Below are 21,225 nucleotides of genomic sequence, written 5' to 3' on the forward strand. Positions count from 1 at the left end.
AAGCAAAATAAACCCACATCTATCTGCAACATAAAATATCGGATTAACAAGCTACAAACTGTCCCAAACGCACCCATTTACAATAAATCACAGTTATCATCAATCAAATGGCGTAAAACGTCATTTCTGCATACAATTACTTGCTCGTGGCAACATTACATTACCGCACGACTATTGTTAAATTCTGCACTCCAAATTTTCATGGTGCAATTTCGACACCACTAATCAATCGAAACTGATCACACGGTTTGCAATCGAAAACACATTCCTCGTTCCTCGTCCGTTCGGTCAACGAACATCGTAAATAAATTTAATTTTCCAACAGAGAATTTTCCAATTTACACAAACACAAAGCACACTGCACACCGTCGAAACGATACGTACCAATTTTGCTCGTGGCGGATCTATACCCCTCTGTTTCCATTTTATATTCGGGGCATTCTGTATGTGGAAATTCGTGGAAAAGCAGTTGATCCTTTTGTGAAGGACGCGATTTTGCACGGTACCGATCGGCTCAAATAAAACTCCAATCGCTGTTTGTGGATGGTAGCGATGGCATATTGTCGCAATAATTTGATGGAACGAAGCGGGCCACATCTCATAACTCTCCCCGGGCACACTTTGCTACTCATCACGGTTGGAGTCCTAGTTTCACGTTGATGCTTTTTTTTTTGGGTGCAATTTTTTCTTTTTCGCTTTATTCATTTATTTGCGGTCAGCGATTGAGTTATGATTGAAAGGTGCTATTTCTGCGAATCGCTCTGCATTCGATACGAGCACTGCGATCCATTTTTCACCATTGAACACCCTCAATTTTAGCTTCAATGGAGCGTGTGTGTGTGTGAGCGAAAGAGAGCAAAAACGGCAAGCAAAACCATCATCCAGCATCAAATAACGAATCGAGTTTTTTTTTTCTATTTTTGGCAAATCTTTACTCATCGCTTGGTTTTGAACGTTGGAAGTCACGGTTATGCCATGGCGGTGTTTACCTTACGCTTGAAATCGCTCGCAGCAGACAACAGCGTCTGCCGATGGCTCGCAACATCAAATGTAGATCGAAATTTAATTACGTTTCAATCGAAATTTCATTAATTATTACAAGCACCCATACTCTCTGGGGCTAGAGCTAGAGCAACACGAAAAAATATTGCAATGACCCCACGTACCTGAGCTCCAAAGCTCATTAATTAAACAAGCACTCAGCTCGACCGGGTGTGGTGCGCAGTTTTGCAATGGATTGCAATTTTACAACCATGGAGAAGATCTTTTTGTATCCTTTTAAGTGTACTTCTACCTTTAATCCGCTCTAACTCTCGCTCTTCAGCACCAATCCCTTTTTTTTGGTCCTACCAAGGATCGGTACAATGTGTGCAAATTGTTGTGATCGTTTCTGTTAACCACTTCCCGGTTTACAATTTACATAACACACGTAACGATCGACACGGAAGGCTCAGCTGCTCTCTCTCTCTCTCGCTGTCTGTGGTTCATCTATAGAAAACGATCCACATTTTGTTTGCTGCAACGGTGAGAAGAAAAGCGAAATTCTTCCTCAAACACACGATCCCGACCACTCAATCACTCCCAATTAAGCGCACCACTTGCACCCGGACGACCTCATGACCCTGGAACGCCCGCCAGCGAAACCGGGAAGCGTTCCCAGACACTCACCCGCTCATGCCCGCTGTATCTATGCATCTCAGGCTCTAATTAGACGACACCTTCTCCGAAGACTTTTACGCTTTCCGGTGCAGCTGATCGCGAAATGATCGAGTGCACTTTGGACACCTTCGTGGCCGTCGGCGCACGTATATGTGGTCGGCCCAGTTCGAACCCCTCAATCAAACGCGTACCACCGAACGTGTCATGGAATTGATTTACGTTTGACAGGCACCTTCTACTTCCTGCAGTTTGGCGCCCTTGCCGATAGCGACTGCTGGGAAGGTTTTCTGGTGGGGTCCGGGTGGGTAGGGTTTCCACAATCGTCAGTTCACTGCCATAAAGCAGGGCACTGAATGGGTGATTGTACCCTTCGCAATGAGTCTACACACACACACACAGACATATTTCTTGTTTTTTTTTTTGCTCTTGTATTCTATTCACCGCACCGGTGCGCATAATTTAAAGTGCTAACGCCTGCGCCAATAGGTTTGGCCCACCCGATTGGGCGCCTTCCTTTACATAAAAGTGGGCTTCCAGCTGCAATTTGCTGTCCGAAGCAGATTGGATTGCCACGACGGAGGATGGAATTCAATTTATGACCTCAAATTGGATCATTTCCAATTGCGAACGGTATCAATTACGGTGCTGGCTGGGTGTTATTTTATTTTTGATTTCTAACGTACGGGAAGAAAAGAAAATCTGCCTGAGGAAAGAACAAATAATGGCTGACAAAAGTGCTGGATACGAGCTGCCTTTAACAAAAAGACACTCGCAAACCCCGGATGTGATCCGATGGAGGAAAACGAAGAAGCAAAACCTTTTGAAGTTTTGCGAGGAAAATTCAAACAGCTCTTGTCCCGTTTTGGGGGTGTACGATTTGGGTTCGGGGGATGAGAGGGAAACAAGCCTCGCATAATCAGCTGACCCTTTTGAACATGTGTGTGTGTGCGAACCACCGCGATGACGACGCAATGCACTTGGCAGTTGCACTTCGCGGTACCTGCGGCTGCCAATTAAATCAATTTCCTGTAATTACCCGTCCGATTACTTCACCTCATCGAGCCGTGCTGGTGTGTTGTACACCCGGTGTGGAATGTGATATTTCTGTCTGATGCCGCACTGCACCCCCATTGCTTTTCCTGTCCGTCCCTTTTTGCGCTGCGTTGTTACCGAGCGATGTGGTGTATAAATTGTGCTAACCGGATCGGTTTTTTGTTCGCCTCAGTAAGCATTTGGTGACGATCGCCAAACATGCCACACTGCGTTGCACTTTTCGCATGCATCGGTGCATCCTGCCGCTGCGGACGGTTCGTTAGTGAGAGTGGATCGATTTCACTTAAAAGACTTCACCACCTCTAACGCGTGGCGCGAGGTGTTCAATTTCTAACTGCTGGTTTTACTGTTTTGTCCATTTAACTAGCTAAACAGGAAACCTGCCTTTTTTGTGTCCATTCGTGTCATTATTAGTTGGAAGAGTATTTGACACTCAACGACCAAAATTAATTGTTGTGCACACGTCCTTTTTAAAAAAAATGCTGCCAGCTAGGGTTTGGAGCTTATCAATATTTGAACATTTTAGATATAAAAATCACTTTAACTTTCCTTTTTTAGAGTAATATATTATTGTAATTGTTATTAATTACAATCTTAATTTTTTTTAAGAAATAAGGAAGAGGAATTTTTAAATTAATTAGGATCAAATGCAATAGCATTACAACACATTTAAATTGAATGTCGTTCTCCCATTTGAACGAGAGATAATTAACGTTCTCTGAATGCTGAAGAAATTTATGAGAATTTTCATGACATTACAGGGTTTCTGAGAAGAACTAACGATGTGCGAGCCATTTCTGGGCAAAGGCTAGGTTGAAGTAAACAACTGCCAGGTAGAACTGGCGATCTGTTGCCCTTTCTGAACTATGGCCAAGTTGAACTAGACACAGGCTAGGTTGAAGTGGACGATGGCCAGGTTGAACTGAAATGTCAAATTTGAAACAATTGCTGAAGCGTTCGCAAACGGTTGGGGTAACGCTTGATTTTAAAAAAATATTTAAAAAATGACCGGTAATAACCATATTATTTGTAATAAATTTTATTAAAGGATATTAATTGAAGAGAACGCTTCAATTGCAACACAGCTCGTATGTAATTATAAAATTGTTATTTACTGCTCTTTGAGCATGCTTCAATGCTCAAAAACAATTTTTTTTGTAATGTTATTTTTGCTTTCCAAGTGCAGTGTAATTAAGCAATATACGCTAAATTTAGGTGAGTTCAATAAAAAATTCTAAAATTCTAAATTCTAAAGCTCAAAGCGCATTAAATAATAATTTTATAATTACATACGAGCTGCGTTGCAATGGAAGCGTTCTCTTCTATTAATATCCTTTAAAAAAAATTATTACAAATAATATGGTTTTTACCGGTCATTTTTTAAATATTTTTTAAAATCAAGCGTTACCCCAACCGTTTGAGAAACCTTTCGGCAATTGTTTTAAATTTGACATTTCAGTTCAACCTGGCCATCGTCCACTTCAACCTAGCCTGTGTCTAGTTCAACTTGGCCATAGTCCAGAAAGGGCAACAGATCGCCAGTTCTACCTGGCAGTTGTTTACTTCAACCTAGCCTTTGCCCAGAAATGGCTCGCACATCGTTAGTTCTTCTCGGAAACCCTGTAATGGCACTACAGCACTTCAAAAAAATACTTAAGGAATGAAATTTGTATTAAAGTAGCCTTGTTTGATAAAATTGGAGGTACGCTTCAACGCATCTCTGTACAGTCATGGTCCCTTTATGACTTAAAAGCTTTAAATGCCTTAAAAACTAGATGATATGTGCTTCAACTATAAAAATTGAGAGCTTTAAGGGGTGAGAATAATTTTTCTAAAACCTTTTCTGGAAATCGATGCATTAAAACTCTTCTCAATCCTCACCAATCGCTTCCTTCCTCCCCGCTCAACGTACATCATCACGCTACAGAGCCATTTGCAAGTTGGCACATTTGCGTCCGTCACGCACACCGGCCATTTAACGAGCCATCGGGAGGGGGTGGTCTTGCATTTATGTTAAACAAACTTCCTTCCGTGCCGATGCAAAATGTCGTAAATCAGCAATAGCACCGAACGGCTCGCCGGGTTTTGCCCCCTAGAGCTCTAGCAAAACGGGGTAGCCGAATTGGGCGAAAACTTTGGATCATTGAGCGGAAAATATTGCAAAACATTGAAACAGGTTTTATATCATGCGTTCAAGGTACGGCACAAACTTTTGCTGTAATTCTGAAAACTCAAAGCTCGGTAATAACTGTTTCGTTCCAAAGTTTTCCCGAAGCGTTCGGGAGACCCCCTGTCAATTTATCTTTCAGTCCGGATTCTGTCTCAAAAATCAATCCCAGCAAAACTTTAGCCTCATTTGTGGCGGTGGGTCGATTGTGGGTCCGCTGTCCACAGTTTTACCGGCCGTGCTCGGAACAGACAGAAGAGTTACAAAGTTGAAGAGGTACCAGGTTCGATGAAATATATGCCCCAAAAAGTTGCATCTGTTGCACACGGTGCCGGAAACTGACGTCAATTGCAGTGCAGGTGAAATATTGATCCCCTAGCCTGGGAAACCGAAAATAACTTGCTCAACTACGGTACGTGACTTGGTAGCGTGCAAAGACGATGCTTACCGGAGCACCAGCTGAAGTACATTTTTCGAGTACAGTGCTCACAATATATGCAAATGGATGAACTTCTACCAACGATTGGTCGTATCTGTGAGTTATGCTGCTCTTCATTTCTTCCGGCCATAACTGTGGCTCACAGTTGGTAGTGGAATGCAATTTTTTCGTTTTGAGCCTGACTCTGCTTCTGGGTCTGCAAAACGGATCGTTAGCATAAATTATATCGTCCAGCTGTGAATATGACTGGGCAAACTCCAAAAATTGATATCCCAAACAAAGTGCTCACGAACCGACGAGAAGGTGTCACAGCGCCGTCAACATCCAACAAGTTGAACGCACACTCGGACACATACGTGGCAGGGACAACCGAGTCCTAGCCATTCGGTCGTCACATATTGTGCAATTTATTTTGCGGCAATGACACAACCACTCCACAGCAAACTCCTACGCCTTGCACGTTGACGGCCGGGCCAGTGTTCGTTGAAACATTCGCTCAGCTAACGGGCCACAGCGCAGAACGTTTTGAAATTTCATCAATTCCAACCCCGGGACCGGCGGGACCGATCTAACATTCTCGGCGCAACCCAAAAGTGGCACGCCCCAGCATCGAGTGGAAGCTATTTCAATGGCAAACATTGACATTTTCCCCGTGTGCAATGTAGTGTGCAGGACCCACCGTTGGCAGTCTCGATTTCCTCAATCGCATCGGACGATATTTAAGCCCGATACGCGTACGCCAACACCTAAAACCATTTTAGGACAATCCGAGCATGACCGGGTTGCGGAGTGGGTGCTGGGTTTCGGTGAGCACAAAGTATAATTTATCGTCCTGTACTCGGGTCCCACAACCGGGGGGGGGGGGGGGGGGGGGGGTATATGTATCCGTAATCGAATCGAAATACGTTCGCAACTTTTACGGTAACTGCCATTTCTGTTCTGTGTGTGTGTGTGTGATTTTGATTCCCTTTTTTTTTGCTATGGCCCTAACCATTGGACGTAGTCGGTAGGATGTCGGGTGGGAAAATTCGCTCAAACGATGTCCATTGATTGGATGAAAAATGAATCCATCCAGCACCAAATCCGTACCGATCGTTACTGCCTGACCTTTCGATCTCGGCAGTTCCGTTGCCGTTTTTTTTTTTTGCGGGTAGACTTCTGGTTGCTCCGACGGTTTGATGTTCTACACACAAGGAACGAATTACTTTAATAGGAGTTCAAGTTTCCGTACGGTCAACACGATTGTTCGTGACTGTTATTACAATGCCTTAAATAGCCGGTCCAGTTAAAGGAGTGTTGGGAAGATATGTTTAGAGCTGTTTGTTGAATTAACTTTATCGTTTGCAGGGATCCCTTTGCACGGTGGTGGATTAAAACGTAATGAATTATATTAAACAGCATCCACAAATGAAATGGCTTTTTAGGCCATAAATATTTAAATGAGTTGTACATGAATGATAGGGATAAGGCTTAACAGGCAGAGCTTATGTACGGCGTGACTGTTCAGTTTGATAAAATTATGTGAAAATTTCATAGAATTTATCGCATTCAGGGTCTCATGCTCTATGGCGTGATTTGTTGGCGTAAAGCCTCATTGTAGGTCGAGCATCAAATAAAGGCTTTTTGAAAATCGACCATCAAATCCCAGCTTTTAACAATAATTATATGAGAATATTGCTTAATCCAACTACCAGGAAGTTGCGTGCTGCAATTCATGCATCAGATTATGCTTTCTGCTACACAAAAACACATAGAAGCAGCACCAAACGGATTTCGCAATGTCAAGGCCTCATGGCACCGTTCACACCGTTACGGCAGCTGGTGATGAATGGCCCAGACGAAGCGAATGGGGCACTCCCAGACAAAATGTCAATTTCAATCGGTGCTGCCACATCTTCCCGTGCATTGGGAAGACACACGACTGCCTGCAGGTATTCAAACAAACAAACAAACAAAACTGGTGACAAAAAAAAATGCCTCACACAACCACACAAATAAAAGGGGCTACAATTTCCAAAGCGCATGGTGCAGCACACGAGGGTTTCTCGTTGTTATGCAGCTAGTCTAAATGCGCTGGATTTGTTTCCAATTCAGCCTGTATTAGCCTGGGAATCCGGTGCCACAGCTTGCAGCGGTAGCACACTCCGACAACAAACGACTCCGGTTATGCATTACGGATTGCAGCGACGTGTGTGCTTTTGGGATGCAAAGACACGTGGGAACACACACAGACTGCATGCCGCAACCGGTGCACATATATCGTGGGATGCACTTGCCATGCGGGCAAACTACATATTGATCAATAAATTCACATGCCACGACGCGGCACGACACTCGGCATGGTGTGAAAGGCAAATCGGGGTGGCTTTTGTTGTGAGTAAGTGTTTGGTCTTTTAGCAGCCTTTTTGGAATTGCTGCACAACATGCGGCGCATGAGTGAGACCAGTTGTGACATCGCGCGAAAATCGACTTGAAGAGAATCGCAACTAACTAAAATATTTATATTCGCTTTTTCATTGCAGATGAATCCTTTGGACACGATCAGACACCGGCCTCCTCGTGGTGGAGTTCACACCTGACGGAGCCACCGAGCAAAAACTTCTACCAGGCAACGCACGGACTGCTGCAGACACACCCATCCGCGCCCAGCCTGAAGCCGGTTGGTGGCCCATCGGCACTGCCGCTGAGCTCGGGAGCCCGCAAAGCACCGGCCGCATCCTCGTCAGCCCTGAACAGTGGCTTTCCATCCATTGCCAACCCGAACCCACGGTCGCCGTTTCGCCATCTGGACTTTAGCACCAGTGCGACGGCCGAACTTCGGCGCAATCCCAGTCTCTCGGCCCCGGACGAGTGTGCGCGTGCCTGTCGCGAGGGAGAACCGCCAAGGATTTGCTACTACCACTTCACCGTTGAGTACTACACCGTACTGGGAGCGTAAGTAACTGCCGCAGATACGATCGACAATCGGTGATGCTGTAACGATATGTTCTTGCTTACCCTGCACAGCGCTTGCCAGGTTTGCACACCGAACGCTACCAACACCGTCTGGAGCCACTGTCAGTGCGTTCTGGCCGATGGTGTCGAGCGCGGCATCCTCACCGTGAACCGTATGATCCCCGGACCGTCCATCCAGGTGTGCGAGAACGATCGCGTTGTGATCGACGTCGAGAACCACATGGAGGGTATGGAGTTGACCATTCACTGGCACGGTATCTGGCAGCGTGGCACACAGTACTACGACGGTGTACCATTCGTCACACAGTGTCCGATTCAGCAGGGCAACACCTTCCGGTAAGTGAAACCCGGCGAGAGGACTTCCCGCCGATCAAACCCATTAACCACCATTTCCCAACCCCACCAACAGTTACCAATGGACAGGAAACGCAGGAACACACTTCTGGCACGCCCATACCGGTCTGCAGAAGCTGGACGGTCTGTATGGAAGTATCGTCGTGCGTCAGCCACCGTCGCGCGATCCCAACTCGCACCTGTACGACTTCGATCTGACCACGCACATTATGCTGGTGAGCGATTGGCTGCACGAGGACGCCGCTGAGCGTTATCCGGGCCGTCTGGCCGTCAACACCGGTCAGGATCCCGAATCGCTGCTGATCAACGGTAAGGGACAGTTCCGCGATCCGAACACCGGTTTCATGACCAACACGCCGCTGGAAATCTTCACCATCACGCCCGGACGTCGGTATCGTTTCCGCATGATCAACGCCTTTGCCTCGGTCTGTCCGGCCCAGGTTACCATCGAGGGACACGCACTCACGGTCATCGCTACCGACGGTGAGCCGGTACATCCGGTGCAGGTTAACACCATTATCTCGTTCTCGGGTAAGTGATTCGTTGTGGTTAAGTTGCGTACTATGTGATTCGTAAACTGTAGTACTGCTAACACTCCAAAGATGGCGCTCTTTAAGCTGGTAATTAGTACTCTGCTCGTCCTCTCAACAGATGGCGCTTGATTCGTAGATTAAGCAAAAAAGTTTGCATGTCATTTGCAGTTGGAAGAAAGATTCACTTTGCTGATACAGCCTGCGCCCCAACCAATTTCATCAAATGACTCGTGCGTAAAAACAATATCCTCCAAAGTTTCACGCGAATGTTTTCCTTGGCTAATTGAGTTTTGCCTTTCCCGGCGCGTTCACATTGAAACTCATGCCGTACGGCGAACAATGAATGACTGGCGGCTTCAACGGTCACTTTGTTTGTAATCAATTATCGTGCCGCACCCTGTCCGCAATGTTTCCAGCGTTTCCAAACCCCCCCAAAAATAACCCCAAAACGAGAAAAGGGCACTAGGTCATGGGGCGTTTCATTAGTAGCCACTTCCGTGTTATGCGATCGTGCAAGTTTGGCACTTTTCTTTTCACGGGCCACAAAGGCTCCTTTTATGCACGGCTCAAAGATGGTTGGCGAGTGCGTGTTTTGGGCACTCGATACTCACTCCAATGATTTCTTCGGAGATGGAAGGGTCTTGAACAATTTTTACTGGTAAAAAAATACAGCCCGAGCTCACTGTCAAGGTTGATTGGCAATGGTGGGAACTGGAGGCGACCTTTACCGACCATACCAAATTACGGCGTGCTAGTGGGTGCGTTGGGATTGGTCATACGGAACGCTATGATACTTGATATTTTGTCGGGACGGGGTTTTTTTTGTTTCGCTCTCCTCCCTAATGTCTATATGGCGAGTCACGAATTTTAGACAAATTGCCCGTACCGTAGAAATCAATTCGAGGCGAATAAAGCGGTTCGGTTGTGTGCGGCTTGCATGCGAATAAGACACACGGAATCAATTTCTGCATTCATTCATCCATTCCATTCAACAGTGCCACGTTTGGATGCACTTTGTTGCATTAGAAACTTTGGCACGCACACAGTGGCAAACGCGTAAGGAACAAAACAAAGGGGAAACTTACGAAGTCTTTTCACTCCGGTGTGGGTGCAACACCACGCTGGAAAAACCGAACCACCGGTGCAAGGTCTCATTGGCATGCACAGCACCAGGCGCCCGTAATCGGACCAAGGATGCCGAGGCGTCCGGCGACCGTCTTCTTGGAAGCTTTTGAGCCATGTCCGGTTCGTTTGATGTCTGCCGGGTGGCGTGCAGCGTGCCAAGCAGTGTACCTGCCGGTATCCTATTGCCATCTGAGGAGAAATTATTTCTATTACGAGTGCAACAAACCAGCACCGTTCTCTCCTCATCACGTGCCCATCGGTTGATTTGTAAGAGGTTGGGCTGGGAAAGTTTTTGATCTCGGATTGTTTTACCGAGCATCTGCAATCACAAACAACTATCCTTGGCGGTATTTTATTGGATTACAGGCCAAAGCCCCGGTACGATCAGGTGGAGGGTAGGAAAAGTGCCACCGTGCTGCAATATGCAGTGTTGCAATTTAATAAAAGGCAATAAATAGTGTTACCAGCGATTTCTTTTCAGGGTTAGATGAGTGCTCAGTAATGCTTGGATTTTTGCAACTGTTGCACATTTTCTTTTTATTTTTGTGAAGAAAATATAGTATTCACTCTGAAGTCTGAAGTAGATAATTAGTTGAGATCAGGTGGACCGTTCCCTAAATAGACTGCCAAGACCAAATATTTGCTATCCAGATATTTTGATGGATAAAGACGAGATAATTGTTAAGGATAGATGAGAATTAGGCCTTTGAAATTGTATATAAATCCTTGTAATTACCATAAGACGTCTTCAATTTCCACCTAAAATGCAAATTCCTCAAAGAAGATGAAATCAGGTCCCTTTCGCTTAAGAACACTGTCCAATTAATTTAATCTGGTATCAGATGTCAAAAAAGTCGTCTTAGAGAGACAGGTGCTCAGTAACTTAATTAACTGAGTTAATTTGTATAGCTTCCGGTCTAAGAAATCTGAAACAAAAGACTTGCAGTTAAATACGCTTTAATCCTAAAATCAAACGACCCCTAAAATAGCATCCAAGCCATCTTCAAAATCCACACAAAATCTTCAAGTCCCCATAAGGACCTGAGATTTGGTCACTAATATGATGGCCAAACGATAAACTTTCGAACTTCATTGCTAATTGTGTACGTGTCCATTGTGCTTTGCAGGAGAACGTTACGATTTCGTCATCACCGCCGACCAGCCGGTCGGTGCTTACTGGATCCAGCTGCGAGGACTCGGCGAATGTGGTATCAAGCGTGCCCAGCAGCTGGCCATCCTTCGGTACGCTCGCGGACCGTACCAACCAGCCTCACCGCCCCCAACGTACGATGTCGGTCTTCCTCAGGGCGTTGTAAGTAGCCACACCACACACCATCAATCACCATAAAACATACCCGTCCGGTCTCCCTTTCTGGGGCCGGAACACTCTGCCGTCCTACCGGGACACCAAACACTATCAGGGAGATATCATCCCATCATCCAACCTCACTTCGCTTGCTCCCCTTGTACATGTATTGCGTGCGTGTGTGTGTGCGTGTTTATGGTTTATTGTACTCCTTTTCACTCCATCTTAACGCTTCTCCAAAAGTCTGCAGCAAGAAATTGGCCCTCCGAACGCCATTCCAAAAAGGGGGAAAAAACAGGCCTCACTAGCATAAGGGCTTGACCTTTTGTGTTTTCTGTAAATATTTCACTGTTTGTACAGTGCTGAGCATGAGTTTGCTTAGCTTACCACACCCATTTTCCTCCTTTCCTGCCCTGTACCACTTGCGTATTCCACACACACACACACGCTCGCTCGCTTGTCCTTCCACTTGACTTTGATATTCGCAGTCGTCACCATCTTCCAGCTTCCCGGTTGACATGTTGTGTGTTTTGTAAATGTTTTATCACACGGCCCCGCTTTACTTTCCTTTTTTTCTCTCTCCAACGTTTACATTGTGTCTGTTCTATCTGCCCTCCTTCATTTGTTCTACTTATCCTTTTGGGAGTCCTTTCCATCTATTTGCGCGGCTGGCCCCGCACAAGATCTTCTGGGGTTTCATCCCGCCAGGCGGACTTTTATTGCAATGATCGATTGTTAGGGCCGTCTAAAGTGGTTGTAAATAATCCTTTACCACTTCAAGTGTCCCTTCGAGGGACACCGTGTATGTTTGTGTGAGTGTGTTTGTGTTCCAGGCTCTCCTGGAAAACTTTGTTTTGTGTATGATATTTAGCAAATCTTTCTCCATTGTGTAGATACATTACATATTTTTCTTCCTATAAGATCCTCAAGAGCACAATTTTGTACAAAAGTTTCACTATTTTAAAATCTTTCTTATTTAAATTCATTTTCTCTGTACGATATTGTAAAGTATTGTGTTATAAGCGTTCTTTCTTGTACAAAGATCATCTCATTTTATCCATGTAAAACAATCTAAAATTATGATTGCAGCATATTAAATCCTCACCATCATGAGGATTCTGTAGACCATAAGCCAGGACTAACTCCTCAAGAAAAGAGTCTTAAATTTTGCCTTTCTCTAGCAAGATTTGCAATCCTTATCCTTCTTGAACGAGTACGGATTTGGGATACCGTGCGTATCCTCGTGTTAACTGTTGGTCACAGCACTTGCTAGACTTCTAGCTCTTTATCTACGAACAAAAGATTTCAGCGCAAAACCCAAACCTTTCCCACGAGAATCGATGAGCGCACGCACGCTAAAACGGTAGGGTAAGTGATTGTGAATTAATTATTACATCTGTTGCCGACCGCTGCCGATGTTTGGTGCCCCAGGTTCCCGAAATTCGTCGAAAGTTCCCCAGAGGTCTCGCGATTACTTTGCTTTTATCCTGCGGCACCAGGATCGAAGGTTAACTATCTCGGCATGGTGTGGCGAAGAGAAGTGGGAGCCAAAAAAAATGCACCACATCCCATAGTTATACACCCCGGGAAGCGGAAAGTCAAACAGATTGACCCTGTCCGGAGCAATCTTTTTGTTTATTCTTGGTAGTTCTCGGTAGTAAGCCCCCGAGGCAAATAGTAGCACCGGCCAGCCGTAATGGATGAGGCCTAGTTGAAGAACGGTACCGAAACGGGCGCTCTTAGCGGTGGCCAGTTGACAGCTAATTAATCGGGACCTATTGTTCCAGTGCCTTATCGGTTCGCACGACCTGGCTTGGGTTCCCCATTATTCTATGCATGGGAAACGAACGTTCTCGCTTGTACGACAAATGGATGTACTTCCGTTTATTAAAGGCGATAGACCTGAAACCAGGGATAGTAGGTTCGCTGTGCTGAGGCCTTCTAGTAAGGTGGCTCCGATCCAGACGGAAATATCCCTTAATCTTGAACACCCAACCGATCCTTCCCGGAAGCGTACAAATTTCCGTCCATAACTATTAGACCACGCTTTGTGTGGTTTGTTTGTTTGGATTATGCAACTTTGTGTGGTTATGCGAGACCCTAATTCCTAGGATTTTGGAATGAGCTTTCGTTTGACAAGCGTCAGAACCGAAACTTGGATGTTAAGTTCTCCGACGACCCATACAAATTTTTAGCTTCATTATTTGGGTGGCGTCCCATTTAAAGACGCAACAGTGAGCTCAGAACTGTGCTTCAAACATGGAGAAGTTGAACTTTGAACCCACAATATCTGTAGTACTTCAATCTTTACCGTCGCCGTCCTTATCAGATGTCTCCTTCTCATCGTCGTCGCTTTCTTCCCCAAAACATTGACCTTTGTCACTCATAAAGAAACCCCCCGTTCAATCCTCGATCCGTATCTTAACCGAATGACTTTTCTCTTCCTCATCCATACAAAAAAAACCCCTTAAATCTGACACAAATCTCAACCACCAATCTTGCAATAAACTCGCAAACCACAACAAAAAAATCCCTACACAATCCCGAACCATCAACCTGTCAACGCATGTCGGGGCAGGTCATGAATCCACTCGACGCTCAGTGCAACGTCCAGCGGGACGATGCCATCTGTGTCAGCCAGCTGAAGAACGCGAAGGAAATCGATCGTGCGCTGCTGCAGGAAAAACCGGACGTCAAGATTTTCCTCCCATTCCGCTTCTATCTCTACCGCCCGGAGGAACTCTTCCAGCCGAACACGTACAACCGATTCTTGGGTGAGCATTTGTTTCGTTTTGGGCAGGGGTTTTTTGGAAACGGAGATGGCTAATGGCGGGTTTTGCTTCTCTTCTTCACCGTTCACAGTCGCCCCAACCGGAGACCACGTCATTTCGCTGATTGACGAGATTTCGTATCTGTCTGCACCGGCCCCACTGCTGTCCCAGTTCGACGACATCAACCCGGAGCAGTTCTGCAACGGTGATAACCGACCGGCCGACTGTGGTGCAAACTGCATGTGCACGCACAAGGTCGACATACCGCTCAACGCCATCGTGGAGGTCGTTCTTGTCGATGAAGGTATGTCCCGAACGTGTGGTAGTCAAAATTGGATGCTTTTCATCGCCCAACTTCCCTTCCCTTACAGTCCAACAACCGAATCTGAGCCATCCGTTCCATCTGCACGGTTACGCGTACAACGTGATCGGTATCGGCCGCTCACCGGACTCGAACGTCAAGAAGATCAACCTGAAGCACGCGCTCGACCTCGATCGGCGTGGTCTGCTGCACAGGCAGTACAATCTGCCCCCGCTCAAGGACACCATTGCCGTCCCGAACAACGGCTACGTCGTACTGCGATTCCGTGCCGACAATCCAGGTAAGAAATGCTGTGCATAGCTCTTCCCGGCAAGGTCTAACTCCGATCCTCTTCTACCATCTATCTTCTTCCAAAACAAAACACAGGATTCTGGCTGTTCCACTGTCACTTCCTGTTCCACATCGTGATAGGAATGAACCTGATCCTGCAGGTCGGCACACTCGCCGACCTTCCACCGGTGCCACCGAACTTCCCCACGTGCGGTGATCATTTACCACCGATCAACTGAGGCGTCGGATCACCCATTTCGGTCCGCTCCGGTGGATGGGCCGACCAGGCCTCCACCGGCTAGGCAGGACGAATGGACGAAAACCATTTACACCACACCACAGGGACCATCATATCAAGTTATGAACGAGAAAGAAAAATTGTTTTTAATTCGCTTTTACGGCAAGCGTGCGAGAACGGGGTTGCGGTCATTGACGTCAGCCATTGTTCGCATACGATCGCTACCTTTACTACTGCCTTGTTTTATCGTTTTGTCGACTACTTGCTTTCGGTTACGTTCTCAACACTCGTGAGACTCGTGGCCAACATGTTTTTGTTCCCCTCTTTTGCTTCCAAAATTATCTTCCAATTGCTGAGCTTCCAAAACCACACCGGGGATGTGAGGTCTTTCCTCGCAAAAGGCAAAAAAAGCCTTCCCCCAAAACAATGAGAATACTCTTCTGCTGCTGAGCGGACTTTACAACCAACCCTCTCAGTGACAGTTTTTACCGTTTAATTATTATATCCTCTACGTATTTTTTTTTTATTGATGTATCCATTCGATGTAATCCCGATTGCGTACCCGGTCCAGTGCGTGAGATTGCGCGCGACGGTTGCCTACGGACGTTCACGTACGAGTTTTATTCTTTCATGTTGTAATTTATAGCGCAAAGCTTCCAGTGTTTAAGTAAATTAATTGTAGATAGAACTAGGGAGAGAATGAGAGAGAGAGGGAGATGGGGGGGAGAGAGAGAAAGAGAAGGATACTCTCTCCCTCTCTCTCTTCAACTTCAACTCTAATGGGAACGCTGTCGGGCGGGATGAACGCTGTCCACCAAGCCGGACGAGGAACGATTTTGGAATTGATTGCATTTTGGGGCTTACGATGATCGAGACGGTGCATAGGCTCGGGGAATCGATTAAAATACATAGCATCATGCCACAGACACACACACCGGGAGATACAGACGAGGATGGAGGTGAAAAATCAACAAGCGAATCTAACGATTTACCAGCGACCAGCGGTTCACGTTTGTTGCCATATTTGTTTGCTAATGTCGATTTCATGTTCTATGTTTTATGTTTGTTTTTTTTCTTACTCTTACTTGTTTTAGTTGTTCTTTTTCCTTTTCTATGTTCTCTTTTATGCTTTCTGTTTTTTTGTTTTCTTTTTCTACAATTTTCCAACTTATTTTAGCAAATCATAAAGCAAACTGAAACCCAAAGCTGGGAGGTTATACCTTTGTTTCTCTTCTTGTTTCGTTGCCTCCTCCTCCTCGTGCAACCCATCAATCATAACCCAAAAACAACACCGATCATATCCTCACACAGGCACACACACACATCAATAACATCAATCCATTACGGTAGAAGAAGAAAAAAATGAGCAAGCAGCGAGAATGATACAACCCAACAGGCAACATACTCCTCCTCATCAGCCCCATCGCGTAGGATTTGATGGATAGTTTGTAAATATTTGATAACAATACTCAGTGGTTCGGGGACGCGATACATTGTGGCGGTTGTCTGGACCGTGCCGGACACCAGACCGCAACCAACCGACCCGAGATGGACATCGTTCCATCATCTCAACTCACAACTATCACAACTACCCTTTAGCAATCACTCCTCCCCCTTCCGATCTACTGGAGGGTGCAAACGTTTAACACAGCATTACATTGTAAATACTCATAGCTCCGGCCTGCCAGCAGAACGGCTATACATAGATACTGTGGTCTACCACCTTCACAACACTTCACTCCGATCCTATTCCATTTTCTGTGTATTATAAATCAACGTTTTTCGTGCGTCGTAATCCGTTTTTGTAGTTTTCCTATGTTTTTTCCGATTGATTTTTCGCTTTCCCACTCTACTTTGCCTTGGTAGAAAATCGATGCACCCGACCACAAAACAAAACAATCAAACCAGATAATGAGATTGAGTTGTATGAAATAAAAAACAACCCCTCGGACAGCCCTACACTATATTAATCTAGAAAAAGTTCAAACACAATCCCGCCAAAAAAACAGACGTCCCCGATTGTGCAAAAGTAATAGGAGCGCGAGACAAAACCAGCTAAGCATAGATCTGCCACTATTAAAGAGAAAGTTTATTTTTTGTAAAAAAAACTACTTGTACATATTTGTTGTTTTGTGTTTCTTTGTTTTCTATTCTCTCCTTTTAGTGTTTAAGTGTATTTGTTTTCTTCCTTGTTTAGCGTTTAATTGTACATTTCTTACATGTTTTAATACTTTTTTTTCCTACTTTTTTAAGCTTCTTTTATATTTCTTCCGCCTTCTTATCTCTTTGACTCGATGTTTTTCTCCCCTTTCCATTTTTTCTATCGCTAATTGTACAGTTTTGCATACACTTTATAAAACTGCAGTACAAAGAGAAGGATAAACGCTTAAAATAGTTAGTTCAACACCCCAATTCCCCGGCGAAACCCGTCAGGACACTCTTCCTCCATCTTTCTACACCTATCTGCAATGAAACAGAGAACAGCAAATGAACCACTCGGTTTGTAACTTTTGCTTCAAACTTTCCCGTAACGCTCTGTGTACACCTTCAAGCAGAATAGATGTATAAAAAAAATCCCTGGGCGTGAAGCTCTCGGGTTAGTCGTCGCGCTTCTCCCCCTTTCTGTTGCACTCCGCTTTTCGCACTCACGGTGGCGCACTTTAGCACTTTAGCACAGCACAAGCAGCGCTAGCAGGTAAGTGGTAGAGTGGAAAATCCCCCACTCGGTAACACGATAAACCAGGTAACGAAACAGTGAGACGAAAAATCAATAATTAAAGCTGGCGGTACCGAAAATGGTGGATATTAATTAAATATACACGATATGCTAAAACCTGGCACAGCTCGGCGAGTCTTCCCACCCTTCCGGCTAATTATCCGTTAAGCTTTAGAATGGAATGAGCATCTCATTAAGGGGGGCGTCTTTTTTTTTCGTAGCTACTTCCGGAAAAAAACGCCGAACATATTATAAAACACTCCCCGGCGGCGAACGGCGAGTTCCGGGGAAAAGTTCCCCGCAAGGGAAGGCCTGCAAAGAGTTAAATTTTAGTGTGCCTTGATTCCCAGTGGCAGTGAGCTACCTCCACACATAAAGCTTGTTAGTTGCAGGACCTTTTAGACAAGAAGTACAGCAATTAGGAACTTCACCTTTAACGATAACGGCGTAAGCTTTCGTAACAATGCCATCAGAAACGGTACAGTCGCGTGTTTCAATATTTATGACAAGAAAACAAATTAAAACAAATTATTATCAGAACAGCCAGCCAGACGGTGAAAGACAGCGCTCAAAACTGTTTTCTTTGGAGCATTTCTTAACCCCAAAACGACAGACACAACAATGTGGAAAAGTTTTATTGGAAACATGTCGCCGAAAGTTGAGCTGCAACAAGGTGGCTTGGAGAAAAGCGGTCCAAAGTTTGTCACTCATTTTACATCTTGTTTCTCTGTTCTCCTTTTTCTTCTGTAAACTTTTCTCTGTAGTTTAATGTAAAAATGTAAAATCTTCATTTCCTTTTTTCTTTTCTACAACTTTTTCTTGTATATAATTCGAGGTTTTGTAAATTAGTTACTTAAGTTTTAAAACCGCATCTGTGCTCTCTGCTGAGTGTGTTTCTATCACACCCCAACAGCCACCCATCCTAAAGACACTGTACAGCTACCTCTACCACATCTTCTTCACGCGAACCCCATCTTCGAAGCACTCCAGGCATCAACCGGTTTCGGTTGCTACCACCCATCCATCCCCCTTTTCACCGATTCCGCTCACTGAGCACTGGTGGAATCGGTCGCTCTTGGTCACAAAATCACGAGCCAAAACTTCAAACCCCGAAGTGCCGTAAAAAAATTGACTTAATTTTCAATTCACAGGTTCTAAACCCGCTCGATGCCGTCTGCAACGTGCCCCGGCCGGATGCGGTCTGCGTGAGCAATCTGCGAAATGCCAAGAAAGCGGACAAGGCGGTACTGTCCGAGCGGCCCGACGTTAAGATTTTCCTACCGTTCCGGTTTTACTTCTACCGCGTCGAGGAACTGTTCACGCCGAACACGTACAACAAATTTTTGGGTAAGTTTGTTTTTCGGTGGTATCGGAACGAGCAGGTGTCAATGAAATCCTTTTCGAAGCGTATCGCCTGGAAGGTGGGTGAATTGCGCTTCAAACGAGAGGGACAAAAAATCATTGTGACAAGTTTTTGATAAGGGCATCGGAAGTATGATTGGTTACCTTTACCATTAAGGATATGCCTCTTGGAATAGGATGAATAACCAAACCACTCCAATCGGTGCAGTCACGTTTTTATTCTCTCACGTTGAACTTTCCCCTTATCAGTAGCGAATAGGGAAATGAGAGCTTTGCAGCAGTACCTGACAACCATTCCGAAAGCCATTTATGGCATCCTGGAATGACTGGGAAGGTGTCACAAAACAGATGAAGTGCAACGTCAGTGTATTAAACCGAAATTCTCATTTTTAAATTGAACCAGTGAAAAAAAGGATCATCATGAAAAGCTGGCGAACATTCGTGCAGGAGCTATTTCAAGTTCCAAATGAATGAATAATGTTCGTACGACTCTACGTGCTCGGTTTACTACACTACATATGGTTGCTGGTGGTGTCCTTCTGATAAGGCACTCGGAGGCTCTATGGTTGGATTCGAACGATTTGGAAACGATCATAGCCGATGTAGGACGGTGTTCACTCATATTCATTTGTGTTCATTTTCGCGTCATGTTATACACTGTTATACCCTTCGACGATCGTTAAAATTTGACTACATGAGTTAAATTTATTAAATCAGAAGATGAGATAGTATAAATAATTTTGTTTTTAGAAAAGGTTTGAAAAATTTGTGAGCAGACCTTTCATGCTTTTAACTATTATTAAAAATTCGGATTCAAAACAGCAAGACCAAAGTTCTGTATTACTGATTGCAAAAATGTCATTTGTATATTGTTCCAATCAGGAAAAGGGGAAAATTTAACTAAACTATAGTTATTGTTGGACAGAATCTTTTAAACATGCCACCGGTTTATTAGACTTTGTAGACACAACCGCTTTGTAGTTTAGATCTGCATTAAAAGTTCTTCTGAAGCTGAACTCATCCATCTCAAATCCGACGTCTGTTAATCCAATATCCAGACACCTATGCTATGGTCCAAAACGATTTTAAGGACGTAGTCGTCGGGTGTCATTCTCATAACATGATGGTCCTAAGAAAATCGATCCACTACTTCAAAAGTGAGTTCATCGAACAGCCCTTAAAGCAATGTTAGGAAGAGTTAATGTCTCAGATACTAGATGGCAGCTCTGAGTCTTCACAGTCCCAGTTTTACTCGTCACGATAGACGTCTTAAGTGGAGAAGTTTCTAAAGGCGTTATTAAGACTAGTTGACAGCCAGCTCAGAACTACCGCAGGAGCTGGCCCAGCTTTTGCCGGATTCAAAGATGCGATTGTTTATTAGAAATTACTATTAGACACCACATTGATTTAAAAAAATACTATCTCAGTTTACAAATTTCAAGCTCTAAACAACCAACCGAATGTTAGACGATAATTTCAAAACTCTCGTCGATCGCTCCGCTAACGATCGAATCCCACAATAGCTCTGAATGGCACTGCAAAACCAACTAAAACTATCCTTCACGTACCCTTACAGTCCAAACGGGCTAAAAATATCCTCCACTCAATGTTTCGTGTTACGATGTGTTGTAGTCCATTTGCACCAGGTACGGACACTCTTCCATCTGCACTCCTGCTGCCCACTGTTTTGCAATCCTTCTCCTGCCTCAATGCAAGGATGCATCCTTCCGTGGGTTTCCGTGTATCACCACCGACGTTTTTGCTTGCCTTTTTTTTCGTCAAATGCAAAAGTAAAAACCCGTGTAGCCTCATGACTCTCGGTGAAAAGAAAACCGAGGGCAAAAATAGACATCAACCGGCATCCGGCAAACCCCCTGTTGCCGCCGTGCCTTCCGTGCGGGAAAGAGCAGGAAGTTGAAACAATTGTTACCCCGTGGAGAAAGAAATGAGTTGTG

At 44.9% G+C, this 21,225-nt stretch overlaps 1 protein-coding gene across 2 annotated transcripts in view; it reads left to right on the top strand.

Moving 5' to 3' along the window:
• LOC118511332 (laccase) overlaps positions 1-21,225 on the top strand; it is a 91,455-nt gene that overhangs the window by 66,736 nt on the left and 3,494 nt on the right. The window contains exons 2-9 of one of the 2 annotated variants that reach the window (XM_036054264.1): positions 7,841-8,252; positions 8,325-8,609; positions 8,683-9,158; positions 11,413-11,597; positions 14,170-14,365; positions 14,454-14,666; positions 14,734-14,964; positions 15,051-17,309. In XM_036054264.1, the coding sequence (XP_035910157.1) occupies positions 7,841-8,252; positions 8,325-8,609; positions 8,683-9,158; positions 11,413-11,597; positions 14,170-14,365; positions 14,454-14,666; positions 14,734-14,964; positions 15,051-15,193 (2,141 nt within the window). In that variant the 3' untranslated portion in view covers positions 15,194-17,309. Of the gene's footprint in view, positions 1-7,840; positions 8,253-8,324; positions 8,610-8,682; positions 9,159-11,412; positions 11,598-14,169; positions 14,366-14,453; positions 14,667-14,733; positions 14,965-15,050; positions 17,310-19,059; positions 19,256-21,225 lie in introns of those variants that run through there. The other variant, XM_036054263.1, reaches the window with a different exon arrangement.

The sequence above is a fragment of the Anopheles stephensi genome, chromosome 3, assembly GCF_013141755.1.
Source record: "Anopheles stephensi strain Indian chromosome 3, UCI_ANSTEP_V1.0, whole genome shotgun sequence".
Lineage (NCBI taxonomy): Eukaryota > Metazoa > Arthropoda > Insecta > Diptera > Culicidae > Anopheles > Anopheles stephensi.